Source organism: Rousettus aegyptiacus, unplaced genomic scaffold (assembly GCF_014176215.1).
Source record: "Rousettus aegyptiacus isolate mRouAeg1 unplaced genomic scaffold, mRouAeg1.p scaffold_m13_p_2, whole genome shotgun sequence".
NCBI lineage: Eukaryota > Metazoa > Chordata > Mammalia > Chiroptera > Pteropodidae > Rousettus > Rousettus aegyptiacus.
Window position 1 is genome coordinate 156290470 of NW_023416295.1, and position 18283 is coordinate 156308752.

General features: G+C 49.3%; 1 protein-coding gene and 1 pseudogene across 11 annotated transcripts; both read left to right on the forward strand.

The window, feature by feature from the left end:
- Window positions 1-8: 8 nt before the first annotated feature.
- Window positions 9-12250, forward strand: LPAR5 (lysophosphatidic acid receptor 5). Of its 11 annotated transcripts, XM_016162938.2 has the most exons (4): window positions 9-2438; window positions 3722-3768; window positions 4668-4805; window positions 8593-12250. In XM_016162938.2, the coding sequence occupies exon 4, from the start codon at window positions 8805-8807 to the stop codon at window positions 9909-9911; it is 1107 nt and encodes a 368-aa protein (XP_016018424.1). In that variant the 5' UTR covers window positions 9-2438; window positions 3722-3768; window positions 4668-4805; window positions 8593-8804; the 3' UTR covers window positions 9912-12250. The 11 variants fall into 11 exon arrangements, with proteins under 11 accessions (XP_016018424.1, XP_036093308.1, XP_016018421.1 ...); XM_036237415.1 differs by having other exon boundaries at window positions 9-3768; XM_016162935.2 differs by having other exon boundaries at window positions 9-2552; window positions 3722-4805.
- On the forward strand, window positions 4888-8574 carry LOC107519845 (annotated as a pseudogene).
- Window positions 12251-18283: the final 6033 nt, after the last annotated feature.

Consider the following 18283-nt stretch of genomic DNA (forward strand, 5'->3'; position numbering starts at 1 on the left):
GGATTTTGTGGGCTATGAGGGCATGCATGTCTTCTTCATCTCTGAAGCCCTGGGCCCCAGGAACTCAGCTGTGAGTGCAGAGTTGTCCCTCTGGAGGACGAAGGCCAGAGCCTGACTGAGATCATGTCCAGAAGTATCAACCCTAGGAAAACAGGGCAGGACTTGCACTTTATCAGAAGGGTGGAAACAGCTGGGGACTGGAGCTCAGGAAACTCTTGGTTTGATATCCAGTAATGGGCCAAATGGTCTGAATGTTGAGGTGGTTGCATCCTGACCGCATGCATTGAGATGTGACTCTAGCACTGGCCTTAATGACTCGGGATCTCCGAGAGTGTGTTCTGGGGACACATATGTTTGGGGAACTGTACAGTTTCTCTCTCTCCTATAGGTTCACAGTGATTAACAACATAAAAAAAAAAATCATGGAAAAATTCAAACATGCAAAAAAGTAGAAGAGTATAATGCACCCCCATGCACGGCCTTCACCCAACTTCGATTATCAACACATGATCAATCTTTTAATGGCATGTTAAAGGCTCTGAGGAGCCCTGTAATAGAGAACCCTGTTTAATCCAAACTCATTTGACCACAATGTTTTTTTTTTACACACCACTCAAAAAGTTGAACTTGCTTTTCCGTATTGAGCATGGACAACATGTCCAGTCCTGTTGATACAGAAGACAAGGGGCTTGGCCTGAGGGTGCAGAGAAGAGGGGCTATCATATAAGCTCTTTGCCCAGCTCCCCAACCCCTGTACCCACCCAGCTCACAACCTAGGCAAGAGACAGAAGCCAGGTGGAAACACCCAGCCTGGTAACTGCTGCATTGAAGGGGCCACGTGTACTTTGCAATGGGAGGGGGCTCAGCAGCCGCAGCCGGCTGACACGCACAGAGGCCCTGGGCAGCGTGAGGTATAAGCCATGGGTGGTAAGAGCAAAACCACACTTAGGGATCCAAAAGAAAGAGACATACAGGGGAAACTGGTGAGAACAGCCAGAGCCTGGCAGGTTAGTCACCACAACAGAGGCTGGCGTGCCAGTTAGGCTTCCCAGAAACGGTGGGGAGAGAGTGAGCAATGGGCAGGGGGAGTCATTGCTTAGCCAGAGTTGGGGCTGGGTTAAGTGCCATTATCTGCTGGGCTTTCTTCCCTGGCGTGTCTGTGAAGAGGCTGAGGGCACTGCTTCCTCCTCTCCCTGCGCATGTGGCGTTGGGTGAGTGAGTAGAGCTCGAATCTGCTGAGATCTGCCCAGGCGGGTGTGTCCCCACCCTCCCCAGAAGCAGGTCCTTCCAGCCCAGCCCAGCCCAGAGAAGGCAGCGGAAGCCAGCTTGGAGCAGCAGCAGAGCTCAACGCAGAGCCACAGGTATGGGGGTTTCACCAGTGTGCTTGAACCTCAGAGGGGCACAAGGGGTAGCACCCTTCCTTCAGAAACGGGGCACCTGGGTAGGATGGAGGTGAGGGTGGCCCTAGACCCTGGAAGATCTTTTGTTTGTTTGTTTTTTCTTTTTTGTTTTTGTTATTGTGTTTTGTTTTTTGAAAACCTTTTTGAATAGAGTAAAAAGCTAAAAGGGGCTGCCTCAGACTTAGAGACCTTGTCAGGCAGCGGACACACCCCGGAGTGCCCCTCTGAAGCTTAAAGCCCCACTCTGGGGCATATTGGGGAGGCTGCGTTCTCACCTTCACCCTTTAGGCCCTTCTGTCATGTTGAACCCCGGGCTTCCCAAGGCCACTGAGGTGAGCCCTCTGGGACGGTCTTTCAACTTTTTCCCACTCTCAGTTAGTATTTAACCCCCCACACCCACTCACCTCTCAGGGCCAGGCCCTCTGCTAGATGACAATGAATTTATCCAATTGAACTCCATGAACGTGTTCCCAGACTTAAATGTGTTCTTATGGTTATCCTTCCCAGCTAACCAAGGAGTATTCTAATAGGGTATTTGAGAAAACACTGCCTTAACCCAATGCATTCATCTACATAATAGGATTAGACAAGGTGGTCTCTAACGTCCCTGTGCTCTGATAGGATGTGGTGACACTCTCCTGAGTGAGTGACATGAAGAGGGTGAAATTTCACATATTGAGCACAGGTAGGGGAAATATTTGAGGGTAGGCAAGGCCTTATGATACATTTATATCACATCTATTACCTATATTAATGGGGGCCTCTCTGGCAAGAAGGGGATCCCCCACCAGATTGTATCTCCAGCTCCTTTTAGGGTGAGCTGAAGTTACAGCCCTATGGAGAAGAGGGAGACAAGGATCAAGTGGGAAACAAACTTGTAAGCCTCACCTCCTGGCCACTCAGAGACTCTAGAGCCCAGCTCTGTCTGCCATCTGTCTCCGATGCCATCAGCTCTCCTCCAACCTGCTGCCTTCCGCATATGCCCCAACACACAAACCTTGTGTGTCCAGGCCCACAAGGAAGGAGACGGAAGAAAGGGTGAGGGCTGAAGCCGCGGTGTACACACAGTGCTGCTAGAGTTCAGGACGAGGACAATGAGGTCAAAGGCTGCAGGAGACTTGGAGGCGGGACATAGCTAAGCTCCCAAGAAGGGTAAGATGCATGCAGACGGCTCAGGGCACAGGGCCAGGGATGGCTGACTTCTCTTTTTTCTTTTCTTTTCTTTTCTTTTTTTCTTTTTCTTCTTCTTCTTTCCTGTTTTTTTTTTTCCCTAGCTCTTGAAAGCAGGGTGGAGGGAGATGTGTAGGTGGGGAGGTGACATCCCCACATTGGGGAAACTAATTATAGAGCTGTAGGTCACGTTTGCTTCCTGCCTTTACCCAGAAAAAGTGAGAGAGATGAGATCAGTATACCTGGGGGGGCGGAAGACACAGCTGAGGATGATATTACAAAGGCAGGAGGAGACAGGTTCAAGTAGGTGTGGGGAGGCTGGAGCAAGAATTTTGGCTGGGGAAAGCAGAGCAGGCCTGGACTAGGGAGAAGGAAGGATGGAGATAGAACATAATGACCCCCTGGGGCCTATGCCAGAGAGGCGCCTCTCTTTGGGAAGAACATGGTCCCTGGAGCAGGAGGAGGCTGATCACTCACCCTGGTGACCTCCTACACTCTCCATGCCACAGAGCGCTCAGACCCAGGACAAGCCGATGAGCAGAATTCATCTGAGTCCCCAAAGCAGCTCCAGGACAGAGCTTTTTACAAAGCTTAGCACAGTTTGGATCCATTTGGGGAGTCTGAATATGCAAATATTGAGAGGCCTTTATTTATTTTTATTCTTTAAATTTTTTTTTCAATTACGGTTGACATTCAATATTATTTTGTATTAGTTTCAGGTTGAGGTCTTTATAATTGAGCTCGTCTATGCATACAGGGTGTGTCCCCCCAGTTGCTGCCTGAGCACAGCAGCAGAGGAAATGGGCTTAGCTAACAAGGCAGATTAGAGGGTACCCAGTGTATGGGAGGGACACGCTGAACTGGCCCCAATTCCAGAATTTAAAATGAGATTGGGGCTATTCTAGAGCTGATCATCTGGGGCAAGGGGAGTGGAGAGATCTGTGATTCCTTCTTTTCAAACTTCTGAAGAACGTGAATTACTAAAAAGAGGAGGCAGAGAGAAAGCAAAGCATTTGGTGAATATGTGGAAGGGGACAAGGGGGGAAGTGCCCGGAGAGGGTGGCAGACAGAAAAGCTGGACAAAGAGGAGGTATTTCTCCCCCCTCCCTGCCACCAACATTGTCCCAAATTGCCTATTCCTTTGTCTTCAGCTCCTGTCTGCACTGTTGGTCAGATGCCAGAACGGTGGATACTGCGGGTAGGTCGTATGGAAGAGTGAGAGGGAATGATCATGATCTAGCCTCCTCCCCACTTTTATTCTCTCATTCTCACTTCCTGCCTATGGCAGAAAATAGCTCTATCCCTCTAGCTTATCTCAGCAAAGAGTAGTGCCCAGCCCAGCTCAGAGGGCAATGAGACAGGTCTGAGACGCCCTAAAGACAAAAGGAACCTGGGCCTGAATGTGCGTGTGGGAGGCTGAAGGACAGAGACGCAGGCAGGAGGAAAGTGGCTGCACATGCTCTGGTGTGTGAGTGGTATGGTGGGCAGATGACGTGGGATGGCACAGTCCCCAGGGCTGCCTCATGTTTGGTGCTTTCTTTGCCGCGCAGTGCCTTGGGGCTGGGATCTGTTTGTGCACATCGGCATGAATATGGGCTCTTGAAGCTGTCTGGCCCGGCCTGTCTGTGTAAGACCATGGTCCCCTAAGGCAGAGGCTATGTCTGACCTTCCTCCTGGGGCTGGTTGTCTGTGCCTCCATGCATACACATACTTGTGTGTTACAGGGTATGTAGAGACATTAATTGCTGGGGATCTGCTAGGGATATTACTAGGGATCTCGTGTGCAAATCTCAGTGCACTTATACTGCTTCGTGTCCTTGCACAGGTATGTGTGTGGCAGTATGCTCATGCCACCACATCCACATGTGTCGAGGCGACTGAGCCTATGTGGGCCTCCATATCCTGTTTCTTCTTCTCTTTGGTAAAATGAAACCCCAGTGGCCGTCCTTTTCTGGGGTAGCTGCTGTTTCCTTACTTCTTAACATTTCCCCCACAACCTGAGCTCTTTCTCCAGGCGGGATTGGAGAAAGGGCAGGGCTGCCCCTTCCTCACATCTAGAGCCCTCCTTCCATTTCCTGTTTGCCTCCTTTTTGGCAGTTTTTCTCATCTTTGCCATCTGGCCTGGCACTGTGCCTGTTCAGCTCCACTGACGGAAGCTCCAGGGAAACAGGCGGATGAGGTGGGGACCAGGGCAGGGGCCTGGCAGCTCTCAACTCTCAGCTCGGGCCATTCTATGTGAGTCTGTCAAAAAAGGGTAATTTTTTTTTTTTTTTTTTTTTTTTTTAATAAATAGGTTCCACTGTAGAGAAACCCAAGGACTTTTTCTTTTGGAATGAGAATAGCATTGCCATCTGCTTTACTAAAGGATTCTTAACTTTAAGTAGCAGCTTACCTAATACATTTTTGTCTGTTTAACATTGTAACCGTTGACAGAAAGACTTGGAATTCTTGGAAAATAACGATTTATTCACTAATTCAGTGTCTAGTCTGTGCCTCCCAGTTATAAGGAGCTATTCATTTTCCAAGCAATGGTTAAGGTGATAAAGTCTTATGTAAGTATGGTATAAACTGTTATTGAAATTTTAATGCAAGCTGTTTTCAAACATACCTTTTAAGGGACATGGTCTTTTACTAAGTGTGTTATACAGGTGGATAAGATAGTCAGGAGTGGGTAAGAACTGGTTAGCTGCCTGGATTGGTACAAGAGATCCTGTAACGAATTATAGTATGGGTGAACACGGGGGGAGGGGCTGATATCCTGTCAGGCAGCCAATGACTACCACAAGGGCCTGCTAAGTAGAGAGGCTGAAATGTGAACAAGCTTCAGAAGAAAAGTCCTGGGTCCCAACCCAGGACTTTATCATCTAGTTGGGGAAATGAACAGACATAAAACTACCCGAGAAATTCAAAGTAGCAAGCTAAGTGCTTAAGCAGGTAAGGGAAAATAGTAAGGAGGGGCATATTTTTATGTGTAGAAGAGATGAGCCTGTGTTATCAGTGTTTGCTGTGGGAGAAAGAAGGAAGTGGGTTATTATAAAGTATATATCAATTGGACAAATGAGGAAGTAAAACAATTTATCTGTGGGCACAGATTTCATATAGGCAGATCTAAATGACCAGGTGCTCTGTACGCCATGCATCCTCATCTCCGACCATCCACTCTTGATGGAAGCAGCACTGGACAACTTGGACTTTGGAGCTGGGCAGTCCTGGGTGTAAATCCTGACTTTGCTTCTCACTGACTGAGCTCTTGAGCTTCTGTTTACTTTCCTGTGAAAATGAGGATAAACACTGACCTCGAGGGGATGTTGGATTAGAGATTATGCATGTAAAATACCTGGGATATGGTGAATGATCAGTAAATGACAGCTACTTCACTCAACATTGACATAGGCGCTGGGGATGCAAAGATGAATAAGTCACAGTCCACAGCCTCTCCCTCAAGGAGCTCACTGTCTAGTAGGAGATACAGACTAAGAACAGCTAATTATAGTACAGATGGGAACAGCTATGATAACCATTCTACTATATCTCTTACAAGTCTCAAACTGCTGGTAGTTGTGGTTAAAGGGAAAACAAATGAACAAAAACCCCAAAAGAAAACTTCTTATACTGAAGTTTACAACTTGGTCCCATGTAACTTCAGAATAAGCAGTTCCTTTTGAAAAAAAATAACTACAGAATCTTAGGATAACTGCTCAAGATCTCTGGACAGTTTCTCTCCCTAAAGATGGCACATGGATGCTCATGTTTATAGCATTATTTACAATAGCCAAAAGGTGGAAAAGCTCATGTAACCATTGACAGATAAATGTATAATCAAAATGTGGTAAATACACACACACACACACACACACACACACACACAATGGGACCTATTATTCAGCTATAAAAAAGAATGCAATTCTGATACATATACAACATGGATGGACCTCAAAAACCTTATTATAAGTAAAATAAGCCAGACAGGAAAAGGACAGTTATTATATGACTCCACTCAAATGAGGTATGTGGAATATGCGAAGACATAGAGACAGAAAGTAGAATTGAGTTTACTGGCAGCTGGAGGGCAGGGGGGGTTTGTGGAGGTGGAATGGGCAGTTATTGTTTAATGAGTATAGAGTTCTTTGAGATGGTGAAAAAGTTCTGGAAGCAGTGGTGATAGTTACATAACATTGTGAATGTACTTAATGCCACTGAATTGTGCACTTAAAGATGGTTAAAATGGGCCCAGATGCTTCAGGAGCTGCGGGCTTTGGTGCAGACGTGGCCAAGTCCAAGAACCACACCACACACAACGAGTTCTACAAATGGCACAAAAATGGCACAAAGAAACCCAAATCACAAAGATATGAATCTCTCAAGAGCGTGGACCACAAGTTCCTGAGGAATATGTATGTGCTTTGCCAAGAAGCATAACAAGAAGGGGCTGAAGAAGAGGCAAGCTAGCAGCGCTGATGCCATGAGTGCATGTGTTGAGGCTATCAAGGCCCTCAGAAAGGCCAAGGAGGTTAAGCCCAAGATCCCAAAGGGCGGCAGCCACCCCGCTCAGTCGACTTGCCTGCATCGCTCACCCCAAGCTTGGGAAATGTACTCGTGACCATATTGCCAAGGGTCTCAGGCTCTGCTGGCTGAAGTCCAAGGCCAAGGCGCAAACCAAGTTCCAAGCAGCTCCACCTCCAGCTCAGGCTCAGTTTCTGGCTCCCAAAGGTGCCCAGCCCCCCACAAAGGCTCCAGAGTAGAAGCCTCTGTCTGCTGATATGAGAATGGAAGGACTGGTGTGACTCCTGGGCTGCTGTCTGCCTTAGGCTGGTGTCCTGTGCTATTTGTACAAATAAATCTGAGGCAGGAAAAAAAAAAAAAAAAAAGATGGTTAAAATGGTAAATATTAAGTTACGTATATTTTACCACACACACAATGGTGGCATCTGGGTAGCTTCTGTGGCCTTGTGAGATTAAGGAAAATGGGATCCTCTGGCTTCTCTACCTCTTAGCCATATTCTTGGTCTGCCAGCTGTTGCCTGAGGACTGCAGCTGCTGTGACCTGCTCTCTCCACCAGCCTCATCAGCACCTGTGGTACTACCTCACTGCCCTGCTCCCTGGGCTTAGTGTCCCCTTTGAGCCCTCATTATCAAACCGCCATCTCCCCACTATCATAGAACCCTATCTGGGAAGCTCTCTAGTCAGTCCCTCCAGGGGAACCCCTGGAAAAGCTCAACCCACAAGGCCTTATCCTGCCTAGCAGGACTGTGGTGGTGTGCAAACAGCCTTTGAGAGCCCCGTTATATTCGTATCCCCACGTTACAGATGAAGAAACAGAGAGGTCAAGCAAGCAAGCTGACCAGCGTGCGATGAGAACACACCCAGCCCACACAGGAGCAACAGTGGATGATGTAATGAGGCCGGGATTTTGTACTGTACTTGGGATCTTGAACTTTATTCTTTAAATAATGAAGAGCCAGCACAGCACCTGTTCCGGGGAGGTGCTCCATAGTACTGGTCACTACCTGACATAATACCTGTTTGATTGCACTTTATTACCTGTTTCCCTCCAAAGGAATGAAAGTAGGTGGGGGCAAGGCCTTTGTTTTGTTCACTACTGTGAACATGCCTGGAACCTTCTAAAGGCTCAGTGAGCATTTGTAGAAGAAAGGGAGAGAAATCATTAGATAATAACAGCAGCGTAAACACTTTTTATCATCTCGCTCAATCTAACAGCCTCAGGAACTAAGGAATCTTCCCTCCTTCCCCCCGCCCCCAGGTAAGAAAAATGAGGTCAGAGAGATCAAGTCACTTTTCTGAGGACCAAAACTAGGCAAATTGGCAAAGCCACGATTTAAATCCACGCAGTCTGACACTATGCTGTATAGCCCTGCTGCAGAAAGCTACTCTGGCTGGCTGGAAGATAAGGAAAAGACTTGAGGCTGAAGGAGCAGGCAGGCCAGTTTAGCTAGATAAACATTTGTGTCTTCATCCCTGTCTTTGCATGGCCTTGACTTTAGGTTTGTCTTCCTATTCCAGGTCTCCAGATGATGAAGCTGTCACCAAAGGCATCCATGTCCTGGCAGCCACCTGCTCTGCAACCATAGTCCACATTCCCAAGCCCTGTCTCTGCTTGCCTTGAGATTGCCTCTGTGCAGCCTCCAGGCCCTTCCCTGGAGATGAACGCAATGCCAGGGCCCTGGTGTGCCCCATGATGCCCCGAGCCTAGCTCCTCGGTGCACTTTGGCACGATGTTGGTCAACTCCTCGGCAAACACTTCTACCAATGGCTCTTGCCCTGACTACCAGACCACCCACCGCCTGCACATGGTGGTCTATAGCATAGTGCTGGCCGCAGGGCTCCCACTCAATGCACTGGCCCTCTGGGTCTTCCTGCGCGCACTGCGCGTGCACTCAGTAGTCAGCGTGTACATGTGCAACCTGGCGGCCAGCGACCTGCTCTTCACGCTCTCGTTACCTGTGCGCCTCTCCTACTACGCGCTGCACTACTGGCCCTTTTCGGACCTCCTGTGCCAGACGGCGGGCGCTATCTTCCAGATGAACCTGTACGGCAGCTGCATCTTCCTGACCCTCATCAACGTGGACCGCTATGCCGCGGTCGTGCACCCCTTGCGGCTGCGCCATCTGCGGCGGCCCCGCGTAGCGCGGCTGCTCTGCTTGGCCGTGTGGGCACTTATCTTGGTCTTCATCGTGCCCACCATGCTCGTGCACAGGCCCTCGCCCTGCAGCTACCGCGGCACCCAGGTGCACCTGTGCTTCGAAAGCTTCAGCGACAAGCTGTGGAAGGGCGGCCTGCTGCCGCTCGTGCTGCTGGCCGAGGGACTGGGCTTCTTGCTGCCCCTGGTGGCGGTGGTCTACTCGTCCGGCCGGGTCTTCTGGACCTTGGCGCGGCCCGACGCCACTCCGAGCCGCCGGCGGCGGAAGACGGTGCGGCTCCTGCTAGTCAACCTGGTCATTTTCCTGCTGTGCTTCGTGCCCTACAATACCACGTTGGCCGTCTACGGACTGCTGCGGAGCAACTTGGTGGTGGCGAGTCAAGCGGCCCGCAATCAGGTGCGCGAGGTGCTGATGGTGATGGTGCTGCTGGCCGGCGCCAACTGTGTGCTGGACCCGCTGGCGTACTACTTCAGCGCCGAGGGTTTTCGCAACACGCTGCGCGGCCTGGGCTCTCCCCTCCGGCCCAGGGCCTTGGCCACCAACGGGGATGGGGCGGCGCTCACCCAGAGGCCCGCTGAGACCACCCACACCACTAGTCTGGCTGCCGCCAGCGAGGGACTGCTCAGGCCCTCCCAGCCCGCGACGCCCTTCACCCAGTGCCCGGGGGATTCTGCCCTCTAAACGCACATCACGCCCTAGCTCGATCACTCCCACCCCCACCCCCTTGCGCCTCTCACACTCACTGACTTTGAGGGTATGCGCATGAGAGAAGTGGATCGGACACTTGGACTTCTGAGTGGCAACTCCATTAATGCAGAAAAGAACAAAGTATGGGAGCGAGGAGAACAGGGAAAGAAGACTGCCGTGGAAACGTCTTCTTTAAATTGGTGATGGTCAGCATAGGGAGGACCCCTTAGGCCGTAGGAAGTGATACTGTGAGCCTGCCAATGCAGAGGCAGAGGATTACTGAAATGCCCTTGACGAGGAGGGTGTGTGTGTGGTGGGGCGGGGTCTTGAAACACCGCTGACGCTGATGTAGAGGGAGCAGAAAATGGGTGTCCTGGATTTAGACAGACCTCAGCAATCTTAGAGACATAGATGCCACCCACTTTCATTTCCACTTGGGCTTCCCCTGCCCAGCATTGAGGCATAATACAAGAGTTTATTGGATACGGGCAAAATTGGATTCCTTCTTGTTTAGAGACTTGTAATAATTTAGACCTGACACCCAGCATGGGGTGGCTGGGGGCAGGGAAAAAGGGTGAATTTGGTTTTTCCCCAAAAAATCTTGATCCCTGTTCCCCTTTTGGGGTCTTTTCTTCTCCTTCCACTCAACCCTCTTTCAAGACCTCCTCCAATCTAGGTCCTAAATTCTCCCCCATCCACTGCTATATCTAGAATAAGGAAAAAATTATTTGTACTAAAGTAGCAGTTCTCAAAACTTTTTGGTCTCAGACTCCTTTACACTGAAAAATTGAGGATTCCAAAGACCTTTTGCTTATACTTTGTTCTTTTGATAACATATTAGAAATTAAAACTAAGTTTTATAAAGAGAAATACACAAGCACACCTTCCATTAACTGTGAGAGCAATAATATCACATTTCATGAAGCCTCTGGAAAACTCTACTGTATACCTGTGAGACAATGAGAGTGAAAAGGACAATGACATCCCTATAGTGTTATGAAAACAGTTTTGACCTCGTGGACTCTCAAACAGTGGGTCCCCAGAATGCACTTTGAGAACCATACCTATACTAAAGTATTAGAGTTCCCGTGTAACTTCCCAGGGCATTATATACATTGTTTTTCTGTGTGTCTTATATGCATTTACTGTGGGAAAGAGCAATGCTCAATAAATCAATTGTTATAGTTCTTAAGGCTTGGCGTGGACGTGGGGGGGTGGGGTTGGACAGTAGGAGCTTGCACACTAAATGGAACTCTGCCTTGGGCTTGCTTCCTCCAGCGACAGCCCTAAGGTGGGGGTGGAACAAGTCACACAGTTAGGAGGAGAGGGTGGGGCTTCTCCAGAGACGGAAAAGGAACTGTGCCACAGCCAGAGAAGAAGAATTTACAGGGAAGTTAGAGTGCCAGGGGAGGACAGGAATACTGTTCTTGGCAAGCTGGAGGCAAGGGAAATGGAAGACTGGTTTATGGGCCACCTGCTGTTTCTTTCCCTCTTTACTGGAGTCAGGGACTGGGAGGGATTGCAGAGTTTGCACTATGACATCTTGAGACACTGGCATTAGAGAAGTTGCTGTTGCCATGGGTGTGTCCTATATGCATTTCTGTCCCTGTATCTCTCAATGCTGTGTGTGTGTGTGTGTGTGTGTGTGTGTGTGTGTGTGTGTGTAACAGTGTCAGAATTTTCCTCTATGTGTCTCCGTTTTTTAGTTTGGAGTCAGCCTTTTGTGTGCGTCTTTATGAGATGGGTCCAGACTGTGATTTACAGGGGAAAAATGACCCCTGGTGGCCAAACTAGAGAACTGACCCAAATTCCTCAGCGATAGCCTTGAAGTCAGGTTCTTCCACCATCTGGGCAGAGGTTAGAGCCCTGGGCTAGGCCCCTACCTCCTGCTGCTGTGGAAGAGGCCTACTGGTTAGCGCTTACTCCATCTTGCTTCATCCTTAGGGTTCAGGACCCATGCCCTTCCAGCCCTGGAAGCACCAAACATTGTCCTAGTGTAAAGTCTCAGCACTTTGCCATATCCAAACTGAACACGATTTTAAAAAATTACTTGAGTATTTTTATATGCAGATATGTGATTGAATTCCAAAGTAATTAAAACTCACATAGCAAGTATCTTCTACATATTATATAATTTACTTATTTATTTATTATAATTTTTATAGTTTATTGTCTGTCTCCCCACCTCCCCAGGTAGAATGTAAGCTCCCTCCCTGGGGGCAGGGATTTTTGGTTGGTTCTCTGATGTATCCCCAGAAACTAGCATGGTGCTTGACACAAAAGAAGTGCTCAATAAATATTTGTTGAATGATGAACAGTTGGATCTTGCTGTGAAGTAGTTTACTATCTAGTGGGGACCAAAGAGCAAGTCAACAATAATTATCCTTCAAGACAGACGATGCAAGAATGCAAGGCAAGGTGTTGGCAGTTAATTTAGTGTGAACAATGAGAAGCCCCTGAAGGTTCTTGAGTGAGGTTTTGCCCACCTTGACATACTGTGTGGGATAAACTGCTAAAAATAAGGTGGGGGAGAGTCTAAGAGGAAAGAAAGACTGGTCAAGAATCTATTAAAATAGTCCAGGAGAAGTGTGGCATATGGAGGTGGATGGAAATGGGTTGTCTCCAGTGTGAAATCTCTGGTGTTTAAGCTCTAGTGGAGTGTTTCCCCACATTCAGTATATCCTAGGAGTTTCCATCATGTGAACAGAGAGGCAAGAATAGATTAAGGAGATGTGGCAGGCAGAGGAGGAATGAACAGAACCTGACGTAACTGGCTGGGGAAATTTAATAAAACCTGTAGCCCCCACTATTTTCCATAGGATTCCCCAATTACTGGGTGGGTAGTATGATGGATGAAAGTTGTGAGAATCCAGAGCCCCAACCCATGCCCTGGAGTTCACCGAGTTGAGGTTTAGGAAAATCCAAAAGAGGAAAATGAGAACATCTTATATGGAGGTAGAAGAGCATTAACAAGTTTTTAGAATAATCTCTGTATGTCAGGATCTCAATTTAGTGCTTAACATGCATTATCTTATTTATTACAATAATCCTCTGAGTTAGGGATGATGATTATTCCCATTTTACAGGTGAAATACTCTGCAGAGGTTTTAAGGTCCTACAACCAATTAGTGGCACAAGTATCTCTTTCTGTATCATCTCTGCCCCCTTCCCCAGTTCTTCCTCTGTACACTAACCCACTCACCCTATAGCACACCTGCCCTTCCGTCCCCACTTTGCCTCAGGCCCCTGTGCGGAACACAGTGTAGCTGTGGCACACACAGGCAGGATGGCTCAGGCTTTGTGCAGTTGGCCAAAGCTTCCCTCCCCAAGCAGGGATATACCCAACATTTCCTAGGCAGTACTCTTGATTGTTCAGCAACTAAACTGAAAAGGACACCTCTCCTGGGTTCTCCTCAAAGTCTGTCTCCTCTTTAGGATGGTCCTGCCACACGGCGAGAGTAGTTGGGGGGAGAGTAACAATCGCCGATCTTGAAATAAAATTCAGGAGAATCAGATCAGAGGTAAAGGATCTCAAAGGGGCAGAAATGCTTCTCTCTCAGCCCTGAAGGTCTGGAGGGAAATCCTAGCAGGTTGCTATCCAGAGTCCTGTGGAAGAAATGGGGAGGGTAAGTTAATCTCATCCTGGGCCTTGTTCTCCATTCTTTCAGAAGACCCTGGAGACAAGGGAGGCTGGGTAACTCTCAGCACGCTATCCTTTCCAGAGGACTACTGAAAGCACCAAGAAGTGAAGTTCTTCACATACCGTCTCAGTGATCCCAAAGGTTCTTTGAACTTTGGAATCAGACAAACCCAGGTACTCATTCCATCTCTGAAACTTCTTGGCAATGTGACTTTAGCAAGTTACTTAACCTCTCTGAGCCTGTTTCCTCCTTTGTGAAGCGGGGATCATAATACCTACTTACTGGGTTATTGTGAAGGTCAATGAGCTCACTTCTGAAAGGCACCTGAGAGGCATCCCTTAGGGGGAGCTCTCTTTCTGAGAGAGTGTGGGGGAGGAGGTGCCATTGGTAAAGTCTGTGATGCCCAAGGGGAGGGTTTCTGGAAGACAGCAAGGGCCCCAGGTGAATCCTCACCCAGACAGAACTCTGCCATCAATCAGAACTAGGGTCAGGGGATGGGTGAGCGAGGCAGGCTGAGTAAGTTTCCACAGTGCTGGGTCAAGCCCAGTTTTCAGGGGCTTGACTGGTCTGTTGCCCTCTGGGGGCACTCTCTCCCCACTGGACCGGCGGTCCACCCACAGAAAGAGTGAGTGGAAAGTGCCTGAAAGGGAGAGGAGAAAGGGCCATGAGATGAAGAACCGAGCAAAGGAGAAAGGGCAGGAGAGGAGGCCGGAGGGGAAGTCAGGGCCCAGGCAGGCACAGGGTGGGGCCAGGAGAGGGGCCCAGGGCAGGAGGGCGGGAGAGAGCCTGCAAGGGAGAGCGCCGAGGAGGGCGGAGGGAGGGACGGGGAGGGAGACCGGCGGCGCTGACACAGCCTCGATGTGTGGAACGGGCTGGTGTTTGGCCCACAGGTCAGGCGTCTGGCAGTATTATGGGATGGAGAGGCCTTAGGAGACAGGGAGAGTATTATGGGCTGGAACAGCCTTAGGAGACTGGGGACTATTATGGGCTGGTGAGGCCCGGCTCCAACTGGAGGCGGGAGGAAGGGGTGCGGGGCGGGAAGGGGGGGTGGTGGTGGTGGAAGGGAATATTATGGGCTGGAGGCCTCCTGCGACCAGAGGCAAGAGTATTATGGGCTGGCAAGGCCTTCGGTGGCCAGAGGGGGGAGCAGCGGGGGATGGCACCGGCTGCATGTGACTGAGGGGGGGCCAAGTTGGGGGGGGTGGCGAGTGGGGGTGGGGGAGCATATTATGGGATAGCTCTTTGTACCTACTGCGGGGACTGCTTCTCCAGAAGATATTATGGGATGTCGTGTGTGGGAGGGGGAGTGGGGCTGGGGGGATTATTATGGGATGGTGGTGCAGAGTGGGGAGGGCCGGAGAAGCTCTTCTCAAACCCCCCCTCAACTCTCTTGCCATCTTAAGGTCTGCCTTCACTCAAGCAGCCCAAGGGAACACCTGACATTCCCCCCCCCCACACACACACACGCATACACTTTGAACACCTCAACCCATCCTAGGCATCTCCCCTAACTAGAAGCCACCTCCGGGGCGCTGAGGAGGAAAGGCAGCCCCTAGGGATGGGGAGAAAGCACCAAAGCAGAGTTGTGGTGGCCAGTGGATCACATCTCCCACCTGCGCAGGGTCTCATGGCTCCCTATTACCTTGGGCCACTCTCCTTCCCTTCTCCCTCTTTTCTCCAAAGTGGGGGGCCTGGGTCCTTCTCTTCCCCCTCCCCTCTATTTCCTCTCCAGCTCCCTCCACAGCGGTAACCAGTAAAACAGGCGGCCAGCTATTATGGGATGGCTGCTCCCGGCAGCTCTGCAGGGAGGGGGCGGTCACCGCGGAATGTCTCTTGTGGGTGGCTATTATGGGATGGCCGCCTCTCTTTTGGGGGGGGTGGAGGCTAGCAAGGAGAAGGATTATTATGGGCTGTGCCCTGTACAGCTGGGTGGGGCTGTCCTGGGTAGGTGAAGCTCTGGGGACTGGGGGGAGGGGGAAGGAAAGGAAGGAAGAGGGAGGGAAGGAGCTGGGGAGGGTGGGTGAGCCCTGGAGCCAGACCTGAGGCCTGGCAAGAGTAACTGGCTGGAGAGGTTCTTCCGTCACAGCTGTTTGAAGGGGCCCTGGGGCAGACTCGAGCTAGCCAACTCTGAGCCCTGGACACCTGGGTCCTTGTAGCTCATAGCTTGTGAGCTGTAGGGTAACTGAGTCCAGGACCTGCAGTGCTAGGCTGGCAATGAGAACATCTGGGTTCCAGCTGTGTGGCACACCAAAGGGAACAGTTCTCCTAGATGAGCAGAGTATCCAAGTACTCCCCTTTCTCTTTACCTTCCTAGATTTGACCCTTGGGACCGTAGCTCAGGTGGGGCAGCAAGGGAGCTTTGGCACCTTGCAGTTACAATCAAAGAATAGAGGTTGGGTTGGCTCCTGAAAAACACATGCCTGGCCCATTACCCTGCAAACCCTGTACCACCTGCATCCTGTCTGGCCATCAAAGTGTATTGTCACTGTGGCTTTTCTTTCTTATGTTGTCTTCCCAAACCTTTTCTGACAGCAGAGCACTGATCCCTTAGACCTCTTATAAATAGCAGAGTTTCTAGGGCTCACACAAAACAAAGGTGTACAGAGGAATTAGAGAGCATGGGCTGAAAACTCCAAGGACAGCAACTCTGAGTGTTATTCAAAGTTCTTCTGTACCATAGGTTGGAAACAACTCTAAGGTAACTGGCTAGAGATGCTGTCCCATGGGGTGCATTAATCAGGAGATTATCCCACCTTTAGTCTCTGTGGACCAATCATGTTAGTGGTTTATTTATAATTTATCCAGAAGGGTAGCACGGGGCCAGGGTAGGGAGGGGAAGACCACAAAAGCAACACAAACACACATCCTAGCTCTCTCTAGAACTCAATCTTGTGAACTCCCTAATACTTGTGTTATTAGGGAGAGGTGGGAAGTAAGAGAAGCAAGGGGGTACTTAGGTAGAACCTGTAGGGATGAGGCAGAGGGCCATGGAGCACAAAAGGTACCAGTGTTTGTCATCACAGGCAAGAGGTTGTGACTACCCAATTATAAAGCTCTTCCTAGTTTATATTATGAATCACTGTAGTAATGTGGTATGTATAGGAGAAGAAAAGGGGCAGATAGAGATATTACAGAAGGGAATTGGAGGCCCAGAGGTAGACTAGATCCCCTGAAGAAATGAGGAGAAAGGAAGGCATAATAGGTGTCTGGCAGCAGTATATAGGAAGAAGAAACTTCTTGAAAGAAGGTATGCCCACATCATGGTATCTTAAAAGAGCTGCCTTCTCTCCCCAAGGTGAGAAGTACAAGGCTCATTCTTAGTACTGAGAATAAGCATAGGGGAGGGTTTACACAAATGAATGGGATCTAGTTTTGAAGTCAAGAAAATTTAATGAGGAAGCCTATGGCAGCTTTGCAGAATGGGGGAAATGGCTTGCATGCCACAATAGATGTGGCAAAAGGCTGGACCAGGGAGTTAGGCTCGGGCAGGAACTGGTAGAATCAGCATCACTGGTACTCTGCTTGGAAGCAAAAGCGTAGTGATTTCCCTAAGTAAGCTTTGCTTCTCCTGAACTGATTTCTCCTTGCCAGTTCTCCAGCCCTGTGGCTCCCAGACGAGGAGAGAATCATCTGGCTAGGCCCTTTCTCTAGGGAAGTGAGATCAGAAGGGCAATGCAGAGATGGTATGAGGTTTGTCCCACTCACTTCTGGTCAGGAAGGGCCCCTCCTAGGAGGAAGTTCCGGTTTCTCTTCAACCTGTCCCACTGCAATAGGTCTTGGAGTTGTGTGAAAAAGGCACATGAGTGCAGAGAAAGACTTTATCTCTGACTTGTGGTTTGGGGGGCAGTGGTGCTGAGATATTGGTTTTCACTCAGGTTTGGGAAAGTGACAGGCCTCTAGGCTCAGGTTCTCTGAGGGCCAAAGGGTTTTAAGATTTGGTTCTCTAGCTTTCTCAAGTTGGGCCCCCAGGTGGCTCTACAATAAGTACAGTTAGGGAAGGGGACGGATATATTGGGAGGCTACCTTGTGGCATAATTGAATGAAAAAGGCATCCTGGAATGTCGACTTGTACACGGGACGATGGTGAATATTACACAACAGAGGATTTTTTGTGGGGTGGAGAATGTGGCCGCAACAAGATGAGAACGAGGACAGTTGGAAGTATTATGAGACTTCAGGATACAAAATGAGAAAGTGGCTGAAAAATATGGGACATTGAGGGTAAGCAGAACTTGGTATTCAAGAATGAGGCTATCAATTCTGGCATGTTGAGTCAAGAAGGAAGCACCTGATGATATTACAGAATTTCAGTATTAGGAATGCTGGATGATGAACACCACTTTCCAATCAAAATACCTTAGTATGTAGGGAACAGATACATTATCTTGACCAGCCATCTATTTCGGAACACCTCTAGAAGGACCACCAAGAACCTCTACTGGGATGTGATTTCTCTGAGAACAGTTGGAATTTGTTTTATTCTTTGTAAAAGGAAATTGGGAACTAGTGCTCAGTTCTTCCTTGACACCAGACATTCTATCTGGCCTCATAGTTTCGTTGCTCATACTTCCCCATGGTGCCCAGCTCTGTGCCTTGCTAGGTACTCTGTCAACATCTGTTGGATGAATGTGACTAGCAGTGAGTAGACGGAGATCAGGTCTTGGCTCTTGGTGTGTATGTAGCAAGATCCTCAGTTCACATCATGATGGGATGGATTTTCATCCA

Bases quoted from the DNA above. Each gene is read 5' to 3' on its own strand.
- LPAR5 (XM_016162932.2), top strand. From the start codon at position 8,805: ATGTTGGTCAACTCCTCGGCAAACACTTCTACCAATGGCTCTTGCCCT.